Here is a 20,068-nt window from a genome sequence, read left to right as displayed (position 1 = left end):
TATTTAAAATTGACAATAGCAAAATTATTTGTTATTCAAAAAATCGTGGATTATGCATCTCTAACTGGAATATCAAGTATCTATTTAACAGACTATGTTATATTTTACCTGACATATTTAATGTAAAATAATAATTCTAAGGTTATATTTGCTTGAAGCTTATTATTTTTTTTTATAATCTTGTGGTGAATTGCATATAAGCTGTTTTGCCCAGACAGCTGTTTTGGTAAAATCGGATCGTTACTGGACTGCTAACCAAAAGGTCCCAGGTTCTATCCTCCCGCGTCTCATACTTCTAAAATCTATCATCAAAGATAGTGAAATCCAACTTCGATTCGTTAACCGTAGACCATAATTCTATATGTTGTTCTAACGATCTTAAACTGTTACTTTATAAAAAGATATTGAAATAAAAATTAGTCATATTTGGTATTTTTAAATTACTCTAAAGTCAGAGCATTTAAAAAGGGCTAAACTATTCTTCAAATACAATGCTGAATTTCAAGACTCTGATTGAGAAGTATTACAACTGATAGATGCATAATCCACGATTTTTTGAATAACAAATAATATTGCTATTGTTATTTTTAAATATGCGTTCCAGATATCTGTTATTTCAATCATATTATTAATTAAAAATTATTACTTAATACTAAATATAAAATTTATTAATTGTAATTAATACTTAATTTACTAATTTAATTAACGAGTGATTGAATTAATTTATCTGTTTCAGCTTACTTCTTAAATTTTTTTTCCCTCAAAACTATTTTTTTAATTTATTTATTAGAGTGAACCATTTTCTGGAAAAGATGAGTTAAAAATATGTCATTTCTTTAAAATGTTTACTTTAGTCCTATATTCTACCAATAGATGCCGCCAGCAGTAAACAGAGTACATGTAATCAAAGTCAATCAGGTCACGAGCAATTAAAAATGATCTGTATGGAATAGTGCATCATCAAATACGAATATCGGTCACTCCCGTAAAGTGGAGCGGTGACTTCGCACTTTCCAGTGAAGCCTCGTACTTTCCGGTGAAATCACCGCTGCGATAAATTTCAGTGATATGCAATTCAATGATACGATACGATAATTCCAATAACCGGACCGTTCACTTTTCAATCCAATCACAGATTTCTTTCGAGAGCTTCCATTGGACAGATCGTATCCTCACCACTGCGGCAAATTTCAGTGATATCGTATCGAGTGTTAGTTTCTATCTTGATCCAAAACTTGTAATCGAAATATCATCAGTAAGATCGTATGAAGGATTTGAATCACACCCCTCTTTGAAAAGTATATTGATAACTTGTATTTGTGACTTTTTGATATTGGTTACGTAATAACCGCTCTGAAAATATTCGTCATCCGTAACAACTGAACTACTAAAGTCGAGAACGACGGAGCGGAATTTTCTAGCATAGTGAATAATGATTTTTAGTTTAATTTGCATTTTTTTTAGATTGAAATATTTTTAAGGTTACAATACTTTTAATATTCATTAAATTTCTCTTTCATAATGATTTTAAATCAACCATTAAGTATTTCTGTGATAATTCTAAAAATCCAGTTTGAGAAGAAGATATTTTATTTAAGATATCCGAACTGAAATGACATAAAATTATTATTTACATGTTTTGAAAACCGCGAATGTGTGTTTTATAAGACAGAAACAATTAAATAGGTATGACATAAACATTTTTCTCAGTTTGTAATATATATATATATATAGTTTTTTGTTTTTGTCTTAGTATGTATTTTTTGAACTATTATTCACATGTGATCTTATTTTCAAATCTTATTTGTAGCAGTATTATATTTTTTCTCCATGTTATATAACGAAATTCTATTTTATTATCAATTGTTTTTTTTAATAAGAAGATTTGTGTTAGATCTCTCTGAATTCTAAAAATACATTTTTGCGTTCATTTTGCATATGTTTTTGTTCATCCATCCATCCGACAAAAATAATTATAAAATGTTGTGAGCTAGATGGATATAATTTAGTGTATGTCTTCACAGAAAATTTGTAGATTTCAATCATATTGCAAGTGAAATCCATTCAGATGAAGGCTGTTTGAATATCAGTTAAGACAGTAACTATAAAATAAAAGCAGTTAGATAGTTAAAATGTAGCACACAAATTTATCATAAAAAATGTAGATTTGTATCAAATTTTGAACCAAATCTGTCAAATGGTTAGCCATCTATCAGTTGAGCCGTTACACAAGCATGTAACCATGACAACTCAAAAACAAAACGATTTAACTATATGAAATTTCGTGTATGACTTTGTGATTGTAATTGTTGTTCTGTGTCAAAATTTGTTTAAATCAATTTAGAAAAAATGCATCAAAAACATAAATCCTATTCTTGAGTACAATTATCCGCATACAGAGATTAATAAACCTCGTCAAGGATTACACAAAAGATTCAGTAAAAATGCTAAACGTCGATATTTCATAACTATTGTATGCCAATACCATACAAGATGTTTCTATGATTTATTTGACTAGGCTTCTTATTTTCTTTCAGGGAATGAGGGGTGGGGTAAAAACTGTATTAGAGTGTATACAAAAAGTTTCAAGGAGGCCAATCCCACTGCTTTATTCTAATAATGCCAATTCCTGTTGCAAAATTCTAATCTAAGGAATCTCTTTCACGAATTCCTCTTGTTTTCCATCTCATAAAGTATCAGCTGTTTGTGTGAATAGTAAGTGTTATTGCATGCTGCATTAAAAAAAAAAATTATAAAAGTTTCGTCACTTTACCTCAATCAAACAGTTAGTTGAATAAGTAAGAAAAATAATTTGATTTTAAATCTGTACATAAAAGTTGAATTAGGAAGCTTACTAATACATATGCTTGAATAAAAAATCATGATTCATTTTCTAATTTCAGCTATTGATATACTGTATTGCTTCTTTTAAACTTTATTACCTATGACATCATATTAATTGTCATTATATTAGTTAATCCCATTTCAACACTTACAAAAAAAAAAAAAAAAAAAACTTTTTGAAAACATTCGGTTACATATGATTCTCGATTATTGAGCTTAGTTTTACATTCCTGAAGTTGTGTAATTGTATATTAAAATAACATTTTATAGGTAAAAGTTAATTGATTGGTGATAATTAATGGAAACATTTAATCTTAAAGTATAATACGTAGTTTATATTTGATATGTCTTGAATTTTTTTTTATGCAAGTTTAGTCTTTTTAATGTTTCTGACACCTTAGCTTTTGTTTCATTTTTTTCCCCTGTGAATTGTTTGTCAGTTTTGCTTACTTACTACGTTTGTTTCATCTTTCCCTAGTAATTACTAATCAATTGAAACTCTGAAAATGGCATTTGGCGGTTCATTTGGTAATCCTACAACATCAGCACCAGCTTTTGGAACTACTTCTAGTATGTATTAATTTACTAAGTTTATTTATGTATTTAAATGTTTTCACTTCTTTTATAAATATATTTTAATCTTATTTGTTTATGTCCAATGGAACCTCATTTTTTTTTCACCCATTTTACCATGACAAGCAGATAAAATAAAGATTTCTGAAATTAACTTGAGATGAAATGCTTATTCGTTCCATCTTAGTATCAGAATTGAAGTGAAAGTTATTCTTGTATGTGCTATGAAAAACAAGCAAACTACCACCACCACAATGAAATAGTGAAATCAGAACTACATTATATATACGTGTGTGTGTGTGTGTGTGTGTGTGTGTGTGTGTAATGATATTTTAAAATCTAATTTAAACTTAATTAATTTTCTAATTTTTAACTCAATTTAGCACTATTATTAACTCAATTTAGCACTGAAGATATTAACTTCATCCTAAAATATTCTTTTATTCCCTGATTCCATTCCACTTTTTATACTTTATTAATTTAAATGAAGCTTTGTAAAAATGCTTTCATCGGCAAGAATTTTTATTTATGAATTTTGAGATATTAATGAATAATATTTCTCAGTGAGTATTTTTTTTTTTAAAAAAGAGATTAAAAAAAATGAAGATGATTCTAACAAAATGTATAGTTTTGCCTACCTCAGTTTTTTTGTTGTTTTGTTTTTATTTTCAACAATTTGTCATTATACTGATATTTTAACTCTGTGTTAAATGATGCAGATTTGCAACTTGTTAATATTTTAATCTGTTTATGTAGCATTTGGGTTTGGTAATACTAGTGCTCCAGCCACTACATCAGGATTTACTTTTGGTGGTTTTGGCACTACTACTACTACACCTTCAACTGGATTTTCATTTGGTGCTCCTACAACTACTTCATCTCCTTTTTCATTCTCATCACTTCCTACAACTACTACCTCATCATTTGGTTTTGGTGGATTTGGCACTTCCCTAGCAACTACAACATCTGGATTTTCTTTTGGTAAGAATTTCCATGTTTCTGAATGAATATCTGTTAAATGATGTTAAATGAATTTTAACATTTTTTACACTTTAAAATGGAAGATGATTAAATTCAGATTTTCCATTATATTTCTGTTTTACAAAAAAATTTTATAAGTTGTTTTAATATCAGTTTTTTGTTTTAGAATAACTACTGGGTATTGAACTTGAAATCAATATATTTTTAATCTAAAGAATTTTTTTAAAAAAAGGTATTTAATCATGATAATAAATAAAGAATTTAATAAAAAAAAGAAATAATGTAATTTAATAAAAGAAATTTCTTGTACAGAAATGTGTATGGAATAGATTGATAAACAGTTTAACAATTTAAATTTACAATGATATAAAAAACAAATAAATATTTGTATATTTAAAAAAAAAAACCACTTTTTCTTACAAGAAAGGTTAATCAGATATGGAGAATTATAGTTACTTAGTAAAATTTCAAAATTGAAATTTTACTAAGTGTTTTTTTTTTTTAATTTAAAAGTTTTTTTTTTTTTTTTTTCAATTTGAATACTTACATTTGATTTAGTGATTTTTTTTAAACTTAAGATTGACCGAAAATTTTAAAATTGTTCTTTATAAAATAAAAATGTGGATAAAAAGAATTAAATGTTTTAAATAACATTTATTGATATATTAGTTAATTTAAATTTTAATGGAAGATTAATCTGTTTTAATCCTTGTATCTACTTGCAGAATTTTTTCCATTCCATAGCATCTGAAATCAATAAATTCTTCTGAGATAATGAATGCTCTGTATAAAAATACCTGAAAAAATATGTAAAACAGATTTACAAGTTTCATTGAAATATTTTGAATGTTACTAGAAATAATGAAATTAGCTATGTAGAAGTAAATAGGTCTTAATTTATAATATACTCATGAAAATAATTATGGAATTTTCTTTATTTGTGTTAATAATGAACATAAATTGTTAAAATATTATTCTAAATTCCCTAAATCTTTTTTTTTTTTTTTTTTTTTTTTTTTTTTTTTTTTGTAAATTGTGTAATAATTAATCTGCCATTTTTTTATAATATTATTACGAATTTGTAATTTTGTTTCATGCACAGTCACTTTCCTTTTAAAAAAGACAATTTTACTGATAAGTCTGTGGGATGCTGAATGGATTCCAGGCCACTATTTGATGACTTAGCAGTAAATATTCAATTGTTCAACCCATTCAACTATTCTTCTGTAATATTCCATTTTTGTGACATGTTGCTCATTACTTCTGGTTTATAATTATAATATGAAAATATTCCTAATATTTTGATGTAGTAGTATTTCTTTAAATGGCTATCAACAATTTTAGTTAAGACTGAATAGTTTATAGGAATTGAATATTATATTATTTTTTGTGTTTTAAATTAGTGATACAATATTATTTGAAAAAATCATAGGTCAAACAACAAGTGCATTTGGTGGTGGAGGACTATTTTCAACAGGCATGGGAATGCAGCAACCTACTGCTAGTATGACAGGTAATGCCCTAGTTCTATAAGGTGCTTTATAAAAAATATTTCTATGAATATTGGTAATTCAAGTTGACAGTACTGAGAAAGTTATGCAGTGCAACATAGATCAGTTAAACAGTCCTGAATGTTGTGTTGGTGTCTCTAAAAGTGACTGTTTAAAAGTAATGTTTTAACACCAGTGATCCATATTTTAGATAATCGATCTTCATATTTAAAACAGAAATAATTTTACTTTTGAGAACTTTTTCTGTAATGTTTAGATATACAAAAACATATATGATGTCTTTTATCTGTAATTTGTTTCTTTTATTTATTATTCTATGAAACAGAATAACAGTGAAAATGTATAAAAGTAGTTATACATGGAGGATTTTTTTTATATATGAAGAACATTAATAATTTAATGAAACTCTATAGGTAAACTTTCACTCTCAATCTGCCTTTGATATAGTTGTTTTCCTTTCTATGAAATTCTGGCTTATTTCTCTTATGGATTGACCCATGCCAAATTTTAAGCCAAAATTTTTCTGCCAAAGAGACATTATTTATGTCATTTTAAATGATATCTGAAATGTCTCTGACATTTTCCTACATGCTCCCTCATTTTTTGAGGGGGATGGGGGGGGGTTGTATTGTAGGCATAATATAATAACAAGGCATTTCAAATCCAGAAAAATAATGACTTAAGTTTTATTACTTTAATAACTTCAGTAAGGGCCAGTATGTCTATTCTGGAATCTCCTCTTACTAAGAGATAACCTTTGACTTCTACACTTAAAAAAAAGGGAGGGGTGAGGTTTTAAAGTTGGCTTTTTCCTAAATTGCTCAAAAACCACAAATTCAATCTTAAAAGTGAGCAGAAAACGTTTTAAAACATTAAAATCTGCTCAAAATGAATGTCAGCATTATATATTTTACTTCAAGAATATAAATGCTAGTTCTAATTAAATTTCAACAATTTTTCAGAAAAAAAAAGTTATTCTTTCTTCTGAAAGACCACACATTCAGTCAAATAAGTTGTCTAAATAAAGATGCTATGCAAAAAAAAAAAAAAAAAGTACTTTTGTGTATCTAAGTTGGTGTGCCAAAATCAAAGTGCTAGTTTTTTTCACTAGTACTAAAATGATTAATATACTGTTTCCATTGACATTTATTACTCATGTAAGAGAATCAAAGGCTTTCTTGAATTATATTCTTAGTTAATTTAAGTATTTTTTTTCTCTCCCTCTCTCTCTATATATATTGCTTAAAATTTTTGTTTTTAAATATTTTGTCTTCTTTTGGTTACAAATTTAGTTTGATTACGAAATTACAGATTTTTTCCCTTTAAGTCGAATAGGGATCAATCTCATAAAAAAATGCCATTTTCAGGTGGAATGCAGCCACAGAATCCAGCTGTTGATAATGCTGTAACTAGTTTAGTAACATCTCTGACATTCCCAATGCTTTATGGAGATGAGAGAGATGCTATAATTGCCAAGTGGAATCAACTTCAGGCTTCCTGGGGAATAGGAAAAGGATATTATCATCCTAATGCTCCTCCAGTAGAATTGACACCAGAAAATCCTTTCTGTTGCTTCAAGGTATAATTGCTTGTAAATGGAAACATTTAGTGTTAGATTAGTGATGGCTTGTACATTTAGATTGTAGAATTTTCTTATTATTTGTCTTTTATTTGCCAACTTTTCTAAAGAAATTTCGATGGCTGTATTTAAATAAAAGTTAAAAATAATTTATAAGCTCCATTCTATAATGGCAATAAGATTGTGAAAAACCTTTTGTTCTACAAAATGCCAAGTGAATTTGAAAAAAAATTATTTGTGCTTATTTATTTAAAAAAAATACTGAGCATGGATGTTGAAAAAACAAATATATATTAAAATGATATTTCAATAGCCTTTTGGGGTTCCAAAGTTCAACAATTCACCTATGATTATTGGGAAAATTAGATACTGATAGTCATCCATTAGTTTCAATCTCTTTCTACTCTCATCTTTCTTCCAAAACTGTTTTCTTTGACTAAATTTTTTATCTTTTTATTTAAATTCTCAGATGAAGAAAACATTATTTTTTTTATAATTATAGAATTTTTTTTTCCTTTTTGTTTTTTGTGTTATAAATTATTCATACAAAGTTAATGGCTTTAATAAGTTTTCAAAAAAACAGGACGCATATTTTGAAATACATTTTTGACCAGTGCTTCTGCATAAATATTCACAGTTCTTCCTTAGTTAATAATTTATACTGTGTGCTGCATAATTCATCTTGAAACTGGAAATGATATCTTACCATGAAAGGGCATTTATATTATGAAATATTTGTTTTTCAAAGAACAGAATATAAAATTTCCTTTAATTTTAAACACATTAAAGCAAATCTGTGAAATTTTTTAAATATAGATTATCCAAAAAAAGACTAATAATTCCAAAAGACACACTAAATAAGTTGCTCTCTAACAAGAAATCCATTATATAACTTTTCCTTTACAAAAAAGATTTTATCACCAAAATTACATGCATTTAAGTCAGGAAGTATGTACTGATGCCTTCTAATAAATGCAGGAAAAGTGTATATTGTGAAATACCTTTCTATTCAGTAAATAGTCATCAGAATAAACTGAATCTAATTTATATCTGGAATACAATAACAAATGAAAGCAATTATCAGCTTAAAAAAAAATATCACAGACAGACAGTTTTCCTTTTTTAATCTCATTAATGATCCCAACACATTTCTGTCTCATACATTTTCCACACATACATTTTCATTTGTTACTAAAGTTTATTCACTCTCACTTTTGTGTAATTCATAAATATAATATTATTTTAATGTATTTTATCTATTCTTAAATTTTAGGCTGTGGGTTACAGTTGTTTACCATCTGCTAAATCTGAAGATTGCCTTGTAGGAATTGTATTTAACAAAAAAGATCAAGAAATAATCTCTCAACAACAGCAACTTATTGATACATTGCATAAATGTTTTGGAAGTAAACCCACCATTTCCGTTACTATTGATGGTATAAAGGCATTGACTGAAGACCGGTATTTTATTTTAATTTATATATTTATTTTTATTTTAGTAGATGCACATATGATTTTTTAAATTTTTTATTCTGATGTAAAATTTACTATGCTTTTTAGAATGATATTAATAAATTTATCTTGATATCGGTATTAACTTAGTAACTGTATAAGGATTTGGCAAGGTTTGAGATGAAAGATCCATTTCTCTATTAAGTTATTTAAAAAATAAATAAATTAAAAGAAGTTTAATAAAGTATCATTTAAATTAAAACATTCATAAATACATTTCCATGAATGAGAAAAATTTAATATTATATCTCATTACAAATAATGAAATTAATTAAATCAGATGGCATTAAAATGTACCAGAATTTTTAATAATGGAACAGGAGTGAGTAATTTATTTTGTTCTGTTTCATTTTTTTGGTTTTATTGGTATAAGGGCCATTCTTGGCTAAACTACACCATTATTTTTCGAAGATATGATTTCTGTTCAGGAAAAATTATTGTTTTTTTAAAAATCTAATTTTAAGCTTTCTAGTTATTATTTTATTTTGCACTGAAATTTAGTTGATGTAAAGTATAAAATCTTTCACTTAGAATTGTGAATATTGTATCTGAAATAATGCAGTGAAGGTCTTGAACACCCTTTTTCTCTTATGTATTTCAGAACAGAAGTTGTATTTTATTTACTGGAGAGGTTGCAGACTGGCTTAACTAGAAGAATACCTCCTGCAGAGATCTGTGGCTATTTAGAGCAACCTACAGTTAAACCTCAAATTGCTAATTTAGGTATTGTAAATGTTGTTCCTAAGATAGCACCAAGCAAAGAACAACTTCAGAGTTATCTTGATAATCCTCCTGCTGGTAAGATATTGAGATTTATTTTAATCTATAATACTTAGAGAAATTTTAGATTTAAAGAATAAATGTAATCAAATAAATTGATCTGATTTATTGTAGCTTGCAACTTATTGCCGATTTTAAAAGACATTATACATGCTTAAAGTGCCCCTATGTTATATTGATAAAGATTTCATATTTGTTCATGATGTTTTTATTACTTTTTTCTCTGCTTTTTTGCATAAACATATGATTCTGAAATTTTTATAATTTCAATGTAAGAGAATTTTACTTTTTTTTTTTTTTTTTTTTTTGTCTTTATAATTATAGAATCTTAGATTATATTGTTTAATGTTTTTGATTGATGTGCTTTTATGAATAATTTATACAGAATTTAAATGCTAGTTTTACAAGACTATTATAATAATTCTTTAATAAAATTTATTTGGTTTTTAATTCAGATATTCTTGACCAAATTTTATAATGTTACAAAAGCAAATGAGACAAATTACCTGTTATCGAAAATGAAAATTCTTTTAAAAATTCACCCCTTATTTTGGAATATACATAATGTTCTATGCAAGTGTTAAATTAACTTGCTTGCTGCATTTGGCTGTAATTTTTGTTTCAAAAAAATTTTTTTTATGGATTTTGAATATTTTGGTAAAATTTATTTATGTTTGTGAAAGAGATGAAGTATGAAATATCAGAAATTAATTTTTTGACATTAATATTTTTAGGACTGGAGCCCATAGTATGGAAACAAGCTAAACTGGATAACCCAGATCCCGAGAAATTAATTCCAGTTCCTTTGATTGGTTTCCAGGAGTTATCACGCCGAACAAAATGTCAAGAATATGAAACCAAGCAACATCAAAAACGATTAGAAGTAATACAACTTTCTGTAATTTTTCATCTGTTTCATTCATTAATTCATTAATCCCTCAAAATACAAATTTACTATTAAATGACATGTTTTATTTAGAAATTTTATTTCATTCCACATAAGCTTTAAACATTTCTAAAGTGTCTGATATGTTATATTAAATGAATGAATTAAAGTATATATATTTCATTTCAAAAATAACTGACAGACTAAAAATTTTAAAACTATATTTACAAATGTTCTGTTGATATCAGTTATTATGTGCTTGTTCCATTCTGTTCTTTTGAAATCTGATTTTTGGTGCTATAGTAATCCAATGAAAATATCATCACACAAATACATTTTTTTACGGCTCCTAATATACATGGTATCTATAATCAAAAGACCCTATTTTAAATTAGAGTTCAAGAAAAATCAGTCACCAAAATTCTTGAAATTGTCTGGAGGGACTGCATGAAGGGTTGGGAATCTTTTATTGGGGTTGGGGAATAACATACACATGTTGCTGCTGGATAACATTGTATCAAGAACACTTGTAGAAAGCATGTATATGCATTGCAACTATTATAAAACTGAGAACTTTCACAGAGGTTTTGTTTACTGTGTGTCTACTACCTTTCCAATCTCTGAACATGAATCTGTGTGGTATTTGACTATGATACCAGTTGGAGCATTTGGTAGTTAATGACTATACAGAAGTTTTGCTTGACCTTAAAGGCAGCATTTCATGCCATATGTTGAACATTTTCATGTACACACATTAAGCAATTATAGAATATGCCATATTGCAATTACACATGGTATTTGAAAATCATGGACATCATATGGAATATGCTATGCTATAACTTTCTTATGTTTCGTTGTTTGTTGCAGTTAAAGCTGTCAAGTATATAAAAATCGTAATAATTGTGAAATTATTGAGAAATTATACTCAATGTGTATGTTTGAAATAGTACAAATTTACAAATATTTTTTACTCACACAAAATGTAAAAATGCTTTAATTTGTAAATATAATCAGCATTTGCTTAAAGGTGTAATTTCTTGATAAAACGCTCTGTAATCAGGTCATGTGTAAGCAACTTCATTCTACCCCTTCAAAACAAATTCCCACCCTTTCATTCTTCACAAAATTTTGCAAATTTCAAATGTCTGCTTTTACCCATATGCTACTTTGAAATAGGATTTTTAAATTATGGATGCCTGATATTTATTTTCTATGTGCTTATGCATGTGGTTTAATAGTATGGGAGATGTATACAAATCAAACTATGTAGATGATGTAAGGCATGTAAAACAGAAAAAGGATAGTAAAAGTTGTAAAATGCTAGAATTATGTTACAATATTCTTATATTTTTATTGTAATGATTTCATTGTTTCTGCCTCAGTAGACTTTTTAACAGAATAACTGTTTATATTTAAAAAATATATAGTTTATTCAATTTCTTATTTTGTATTGTTCAATATGTTATAAAGTTAAGATTTAATGATTTATTCCGATTTTTATTATTTGAGTGTGCAACAAATCACAAATACATTTTAACTTTTGAAGTGAATCTTTGAAAAAAAAAAAAAAAAAAAAAACACCTTCATTTAAATATTAAATATTTGGGTTTATATATATATATAATGATATTTTAAACTTTTAATTTCAATTTAATTAATTTCTGGGATTTTATCGTGATTTAGACCATAGTGACTTCATTCTAAAAATATTCTCTTGTTTCGTGGTCCGGTTCCACTTTCTCTACTTGATTGGTTCAAGAGGGGCTTTGTGGGATTGCTTGGTCGGCTGGACGCCGATGCTTTTGCGTGCTTGGCGTGAAGGGGTGGAGGTGTACAGTGAGCACATTCTTTCTTAAACGATCCCTGTGTTTCCCTTGCGTGTGATTGGCGTGCGTAGGGGGTCCATATCGGAGTCTTGTTAATATATTGGCACGGTGGAGAGGTGTTTTCCCTGTCAAGATCTAGGGTTGTGTAAGGCAAGGGATGGTTTGTTTCACCCTTTTTCCCCACTTCGACTTTTGTACTGCTCTGTGGCGGACGTCTTGTCCGCGTCTTTGCTTGTAAATAATTATGCTTTCCCGATGGATTAAAAAGAATTTAAAAAGATAAAAAGTTTCTTCACTGTCTTCAAACTGCATTCTGTCACATAAAATAATATTATATATATATATATATATATATATATATTATAATAATTAAACAAGATAATGCTTTTTAGAATAGAAACTTATTGCAAACTCTTTTTTTTTAAATTTCCTTAGTTAAATTATATGTTTCTGTGATATTTGTGAATCTCTTCAAGACAGTTAATCAGTTATTTCTTATATTCAGCATTCCAAATGAAGGATGTTTCTCATTTTGAAATGAAGTTATGAAATGTCCTGTCATTAATTATTTTTAATATTAAACAACCTGGTTATGGATAAATAGCATTTTCTCAGCTTGAAGAAATGTAGATAAAATTGGAAAGAAACAATTAAGAAAAAGGAATTTAATACATGTTATATACTAACAAAAGTCAACAATAAATGTCTCAGTAATGAATAAAGGCATTTAAAATAATTTTTAGTCAATAATGATATCATGCTTGCTTTCTTGTAGAAACTTCATAACCTTCATTATTCATACAACAGATCTTTTATTTTGATTAATATTTTGGCACTAGATTGATAACTTTCTTTTACTGGGCTTGGTTGAAATTGAAAATTTTTGTTATTGGCCAGATTCTACCATATTGTATATATATATATATATATATATATATATGTGTGTGTGTGTGTGTGTGTGTGTATGTATGTATGTGTGTGTAATGTATTTGTAATGCTTCCAACATTTTACTTATTTAATAATACATTTTGATTGTACCAATAACAAAAAAGGAACTTTTTTATTGCAGATTATTTCAGATGATATTGCTGAATTAAATCGAAATCATACAACAACTGTTGCAAAAATTGCAGAGCATAAACGAAAACTTTTAGAATTACAACATAGAGTTTTGAAAGTGTTGGTGCATCAAGAAATAACTAGGAAAATGGGTTATGCTATTCAAGCAGATGAAGAACAACTGCGCATTAAATTTGAAGCTATTCAAGCAGAGTTAAGTGCCCCCACACAATTTAAGGTATTTATGGAAATAAATTTTATAACTCTTTTCAAAAAAGAATATTATTTTTTCAGTATAAATTCATTTTTAATTAAATCACAATTATGTTGCAGGGGCATCTAAAAGAATTAACTTCTCAAATAAGAATGCAAAATTATCAAACATCTGTATTTGAAGGTGAGCGGTATAGCATGGATGAAATAGCTAAAGAGGAAATTAGGGAGGTATCTGTTTATCATTTTTTATTAGCATGATCCAGCATATTTATTAAGATCTCGTCACTATCAATGGTCAACAACCATACAGGTTGTGGCCTCATTGTGTTTATTCCATTTTTGGTGTTATAATTGGCTAATAATGTTAAATTCCTCTACATACATTTATATACAGTCAGCTGGTAATATGATTTAAACACTTCAGTTAACAAAATACATGGTCTCAGGGGTGTTTGTGCTCCGGGGAAACCCCGGAATTCCGGGGATTTTGAACTTCGATACCCGGAAATTCCGGGGATCGTCGTTCAAAAGGAAGTAGGAATAATAATGAATTATTTATTTTGATCTGGGTAATTTTGTTTGCTTTGAAAGCAGAAAGCGCAAGGTCAGTGTGTGTGGTGAAAATTTTTCCTTTCTTTCTCCAAAGGCAGTGATAATGCGTGAAAAGGGGGAAAAAACTTCTTTTTTGTTCTTTCCTTATTGCGAGTTATGACTCATTCCCCCGGTTCTCGGACATTCTCTTCTGGATTCTTTTCGGCAAGTAGGCGCGGCAGAAAAAAAAAGGGAGAGACTTCGTTCGACCAGATGTGCGATCACGTGACCTGGGTTCAAAGGTCTTAATTTTGCAAAATTAATGGTTATTAATTTTGCAAAAAAAGTAATTCATTGAACTTTTATAATTAGGTCATTCAATACTTAATAATCGTAATTTTTCATTTCTCTCCCCCCCCCCTTCTCGAAACTGCAAAATGTCGGTAGTAAGTCCGTAAAAGTTTCCGGGGATTTTTTGGGGTCCCACAAACACCCCTGTGGTCTATCTGTATGATCAATTGAATAACCTTGAATGTATTAGCAAATTAAAGGTTAATTTAAACAACAGGATTTAGTTTTAAATCTGTATTTTTGATTTACTATGTTACATAATACTGTATTCATAACATACAGTATATATACAATATATACTATATTACATAATACTGTTGTTTGATTTTGGAAGTTTTTTTCTGTACCTCAACTTTTTTGTGAATAATATGTGTTAGACCTTTATCAATTATTAGCTCCTTTAATTTCTGACAAAATTTTGAAAGATTTGGTCGCCAATGTTATTTCATCATATGTGAATTACCTTTATTATCAGTGTTATGGCAACAACAACATCTTCTTTATTCTAAAAAGTGGTTATATGCCAGGATTGAATTTCTGTTCAGTCTTAATTTAATGCACCCTAAAGCAGCATCCCTAGTTTTATAAATAAAATACAAAAGAATTTTTAAAGGTATATATGCATTAATATCAATGTGATAAATCAGTTATTAAATGCTTTTAGGTTAATAATAAACAGTTAACATTAATCATTTTTATCGTAACTGAATAATCATATTAACTGTAAAACTTTTTTTATGTCCATGGCAATTAATGCATAGATCCTCTAAAATGGATGTTAATTTTTTATTAATTAAAAGGTAAACATCTGTAGTTGTTTGATATTAGATTTGTGATTGAAATCCATTTAACCAAGATGAAATTTACTTCCTGTTATTCAAAGTACAGGATGATTATAATTAAAGTCCCACTTTGAAAGGGTCATAAAAGAAAAACTACTGGACCAAATGTTATCAAGCTTGACAATAGTTTAAAGGACGTCATGAAAATTTCTTTTCTGCTAAAAAAGTTCGAAAACTCACCACCTGGAGAAAAATGGTGTTATATGCAATATTGTTAAGCAAAATATGACATTAAGACACTGTTTTCAAATGTGTTTAATAATTTCTGAAACATGTTACAAAGCATGTGGCATATCTCAAAAGCACTGTTTATGGTGATAATCTAAACAATTTGGCAGAATTGAAAGATGCAGTACACCAACATGTGCGTTACATTCCTCGTAATATGCTAAGAGCTACTGTTGAGAATACAGTAATGCAATTTGCTTGCTTTCAAAAAATGGTGGATGCCACATTGAACATGCTTTGTAACATGTTTCAGAAACGATTAAGCACATTTTGTCCTATTTTGCATAATAATATTGCATACAGTGCCCCCCCTAGTGGTGAGTTTTGAACTTTGTTGTGTTGGAAAAGAAATTTCCATGACCTTCTTTAACCCATTACCGCATCTGAACTGAAATATCTTTTCCAAAATTGTTTTGTGAAGTTAGTCGATGATACAAACTGATTGAAATAATAGACTATTTTCATTTTATACATACCTTCCCAAAACTAGGGAAATTAGGTGAAAATTACAGAGTTACAGATATGTAATGAAAAACTACAAAAATGCTGAAAATAACCTCTTTCTGAATACTCACACAAAGCAATGCTGATTGTGAACAAATTTTTAGCATAACTAAACAAGGGAAAAAAAAAAAAAGAAACAGAATCCTGTTTTAGCATGAATACAAATACACTTGAGTCACTTCTCATTACAAAATTATATATGTGAGTTTTTTATAATGTTAAACTGAGCAATGATGACTTAAGAAAGGCAAAAGTGCTTGCTAGTTAATGAAACAAATTTGTAAATATCTAATTAAATAGTGTTAATTTGTTTAATCAACAAAATTGTGATCTGTGATTTAAAAAAAAATATTTCATTTATATATATAGTCAAAAATAAATGTCTGTTAAATAATTTTGATATAAGATTTGAAAATATTTATTTTAAATAGTTAAAATTCTTTGGAAGTATCTGTTTCTCAATAATTTATTGATATAATGTTGCAATATATCGTAATATGTAAAAAATGGGTAAGAACTGCTACTGATGACCAAGGTTGGAGAGTATGCATTATATATATATATATCTATGTATATAAGATATTAGGATGTTACATCACTATTTAGTGATTAGGAAATAAAATTTAAGTACAAGCAGTATATAAGTAATGTAAAGTTATTAAGTATAGGTAGTATATAAGTAATGTTAAAGGGTCAATGTTTCTAGATACAAAATTTCATTTTTCTCGGATGCAAAATATAAATCTTGAATCTTTATTTAATGGAAAAACATCCATTTTATACTTACGTGATATTTTTTACAATTAATTGGAAACATTTAAAAAAAATTTCTACTTATTGATATTTTTTTTATAAGTTTATTATTATGGATGCCTTCTAGAATTTATCCCTTATTTTTTCTAAATTTATTTTTTGTTTTTTTCTTTTATGAATTTTCAAACAAACTTTTCACATATTAATAAAACTATGTTTCAACATTTATTTATCCATTTATTTGAAAATGCAAAAGGTAAATAATTTTTTTATCCTCATCTTTGCAGCAACTTCTTGCACAACAAGAAGGAATTTCTCTTTTGATAAATATTATCAAAGAAGACATGGCAGATTTGAAAACAATTGAAGAAATAATAAATGATGAAACAATCCGAAGAAGATAGAAACCTTAAAGATTTATCTGTATTTAAATTTTTTAGCATTGAATATTTCTAATAAATTTATTTTAGTACTTTAATGATGTCTCAATTTAATATCTTCAACAAATCCAATTTTTTTTTTACTTATGCGATAGCATATTGTTTTGGGAGTGAGATGTCAAAAAAAAGTACTAATATAAAGATTATGTATCATCAAAGATTCTCAAATATGAAAAATGGCTTTAAATCAAAAATCTAGAAAATGAAAAATGTCAGAAAACATTCCAATTCTATCTTCTGAGTTGATGCCAATTACTTTTATTTCTAACAATTAATCTTTTCTCAAATCTGTGGAAAGATTAGAGCATGATGCTAATTCTACTTTGTTCCAAGTATTTCAGATGGTTCAATTTGTCAAGTGTATTTTGTGCAACCAACTAAAGTTTTAAAATAAAGCTATTACAACATTGATTTAACTTTTTTAAACCACTACAGCGTGTGAAAGACATAATTGCTTTGCATATGGGAAGGTTGAAAGGGACTAAAATTTTCTCAATTAGTTTAAAAGTAGATTGAATTCTAAAAATTATTTCATTACTAGCTGATACCTGGAGCGTTGCTGCCGCAAAAGAAAATAATAATAATAATAATTTTGAAAATATCGTTTGAAATTTGAAATAGCTATCTTGTTTAATTAGGAATGATAGAAAGAATGGTATTTATTTTCTTGTCGACAATGAATACATTCATTGAAATTGAATGATATGTAAAGGAGAAGTCTAAATAATATTTATTCTATTCTTTTTTTCTTCTTTGCTTTATTATTTAAGTGCTTTAGGGTAGACAATATTTTTTGTTTTTCTGTCTTCAGCAAAAACAAATAAATTTCTTGGCTCTCCGACTCCTCAGCATTCGGTTATTAAGAGAGCTATTTAAAATTTATTATTGCAATAAATAAATAACGAAATCGCGTTATATCGATTTATCGTGGACAATATATTGCGATAATGTAAGGTCATCGCCCTTCCCCAATATGCGTTTGTACATATTAGCCTGTTACCACCCTAAAATTAAATATGTAACTATTTTTATAAGCAGCAATGCTGGGCTTGTCAGCTAATTATTTACAAAAACTGAAAAATGCAATTATATCTGAATAAAAAAGTCTTTTATATCTTCCAAGTCAAATCTCAATGAATCGTTAAATACGATACGGCAAAATTTAGAATAATCATAACTGGAATCTAAATGAGGGATTAAAGCCATAAAATCATAGCCACAATTCCCTCCCCCCCCCCCGATTTATGTATGTTTTTACTCCTAATCAGTGCTATAAATAATTGTGTTTGTGATCTGTGTAAATCAAATTTGATATTACTCAGCAATATCTTTTATATGAGGACAAAACATATAATCACAGTTACAGTTATTAAAATGATATAAACGAAGAAAAGAACTACGAAATCATATCATAACAGAACTACAAAAAGCCAGAGAGTTTTTTTTTTTTTTGAAACTTTTTTACATATTACCATGCCAAGGTATGTGTAGAAAACATTTGTTTTGGATTTCTTCTTATTGAATGAAAATTCGATCTCTTCATATTTTGATTACTATTTATAATTCTTGTGATAAGGTACATGTTGAAAATAAAGTGTTTTGGATTTCTTATTATTGAATCAAAATTTGATCTCTTCATATTTTGATTACTATCTATAATTCTTGTGATAAGGTACGTGTTGAAAATAAAGTGTTTTGGATTTCTTATTATTGAATCAAAATTCGATCTCTTCATATTTTGATTACTATTTATAATTCTTGTGATAAGGTACATGTTGAAAATAAAGTGTTTTGGATTTCTTCTTATTGAATGAAAATTTGATCTCTTCATATTTTGATTACTATTTATAATTCATGTGATAAGGTACATGTTGAAAATAAAGTGTTTTGGATTTCTTATTATTGAATCAAAATTCGATCTCTTCATATTTTGATTACTATTTATAATTCTTGTGATAAGGTACATGTTGAAAATAAAGTGTTTTGGATTTCTTCTTATTGAATGAAAATTTGATCCATCATATTTTGATTACTATTTATAACTCTTGTGATAAGGTACGTGTTGAAAATAAAGTGTTTTGGATTTCTTCTTATTGAATCAAAATTTGATTTCTTCATAGTTTGATTACTATATAACTCTTGTGATAAGACAAAAACTAATTTCCTTCACCCAAATTACGACTTTTTATAAGATATCATTTTCATACACATAACCAGCAGATGTGGTCACCTTGAAACTTTCTTGTATACCCAGAAAAATATACTTGTACGTCATTAACATTTTATCATTAGCAGACAATAATTATGAAAGAGCTTATTAACGTGTGACAAGAATATTTTGTCACACGCTAATTGTTCAATTTCAGAGATTAGTCATTTAATATATAAGTACCAGAAAACAGAATATATGTATTTGACGATTTTTTCCGAACAATTTAAACCAAAATTGAAATAGAACTACAAATTTAGTCACAAAAATCATGTACCAAATTTCATTTACTTAAGACATTTCTTTTCAGAATTATCTTGTTTACATGTATGCAAAAGTGCAGACCGATAGACGGTCAATCCTTTGACTGATTTGGTTCCAGTTTTCATACTTATCTATACTTCAGATGTAAATTCTGTGTTCCAAATTTTATCGACCTAGC

General features: G+C 27.5%; 1 protein-coding gene across 2 annotated transcripts; it reads left to right on the top strand.

Moving 5' to 3' along the window:
* Positions 1 to 1,577: 1,577 nt before the first annotated feature.
* LOC129963983 (nucleoporin p54-like) lies at positions 1,578 to 17,455 on the top strand. 2 transcript variants are annotated; one of them, XM_056078624.1, is made up of 11 exons: positions 1,578 to 1,686; positions 3,323 to 3,414; positions 4,174 to 4,398; positions 5,831 to 5,911; positions 7,277 to 7,488; positions 8,762 to 8,949; positions 9,602 to 9,798; positions 10,515 to 10,663; positions 13,563 to 13,790; positions 13,886 to 13,996; positions 17,265 to 17,455. In XM_056078624.1, exons 2-11 carry the CDS (start codon positions 3,351 to 3,353, stop codon positions 17,379 to 17,381), a joined length of 1,572 nt encoding a protein of 523 aa, XP_055934599.1. In that variant the 5' UTR covers positions 1,578 to 1,686; positions 3,323 to 3,350; the 3' UTR covers positions 17,382 to 17,455. The 2 variants fall into 2 exon arrangements, with proteins under 2 accessions (XP_055934599.1, XP_055934600.1); XM_056078625.1 differs by lacking the exon at positions 1,578 to 1,686 and adding an exon at positions 2,586 to 2,715.
* Positions 17,456 to 20,068: the final 2,613 nt, after the last annotated feature.

This window comes from Argiope bruennichi, chromosome 3 (genome assembly GCF_947563725.1).
Source record: "Argiope bruennichi chromosome 3, qqArgBrue1.1, whole genome shotgun sequence".
NCBI lineage: Eukaryota > Metazoa > Arthropoda > Arachnida > Araneae > Araneidae > Argiope > Argiope bruennichi.
Note: the sequence above shows the minus strand (reverse complement) of the source record. Positions and strands in the feature narration are given on the sequence as shown.

What these genes read in the sequence shown, in the direction of transcription:
- LOC129963983 (XM_056078624.1), top strand. Translation starts at nt 3,351, where the DNA reads ATGGCATTTGGCGGTTCATTTGGTAATCCTACAACATCAGCACCAGCT. An exon ending in AACATCTGGATTTTCTTTTG is followed by an intron (nt 4,399 to 5,830) that starts GTAAGAATTTCC and finishes AAAAAATCATAG; the next exon opens with GTCAAACAACAAGTGCATTT. An exon ending in TCTTGATAATCCTCCTGCTG is followed by an intron (nt 9,799 to 10,514) that starts GTAAGATATTGA and finishes TAATATTTTTAG; the next exon opens with GACTGGAGCCCATAGTATGG.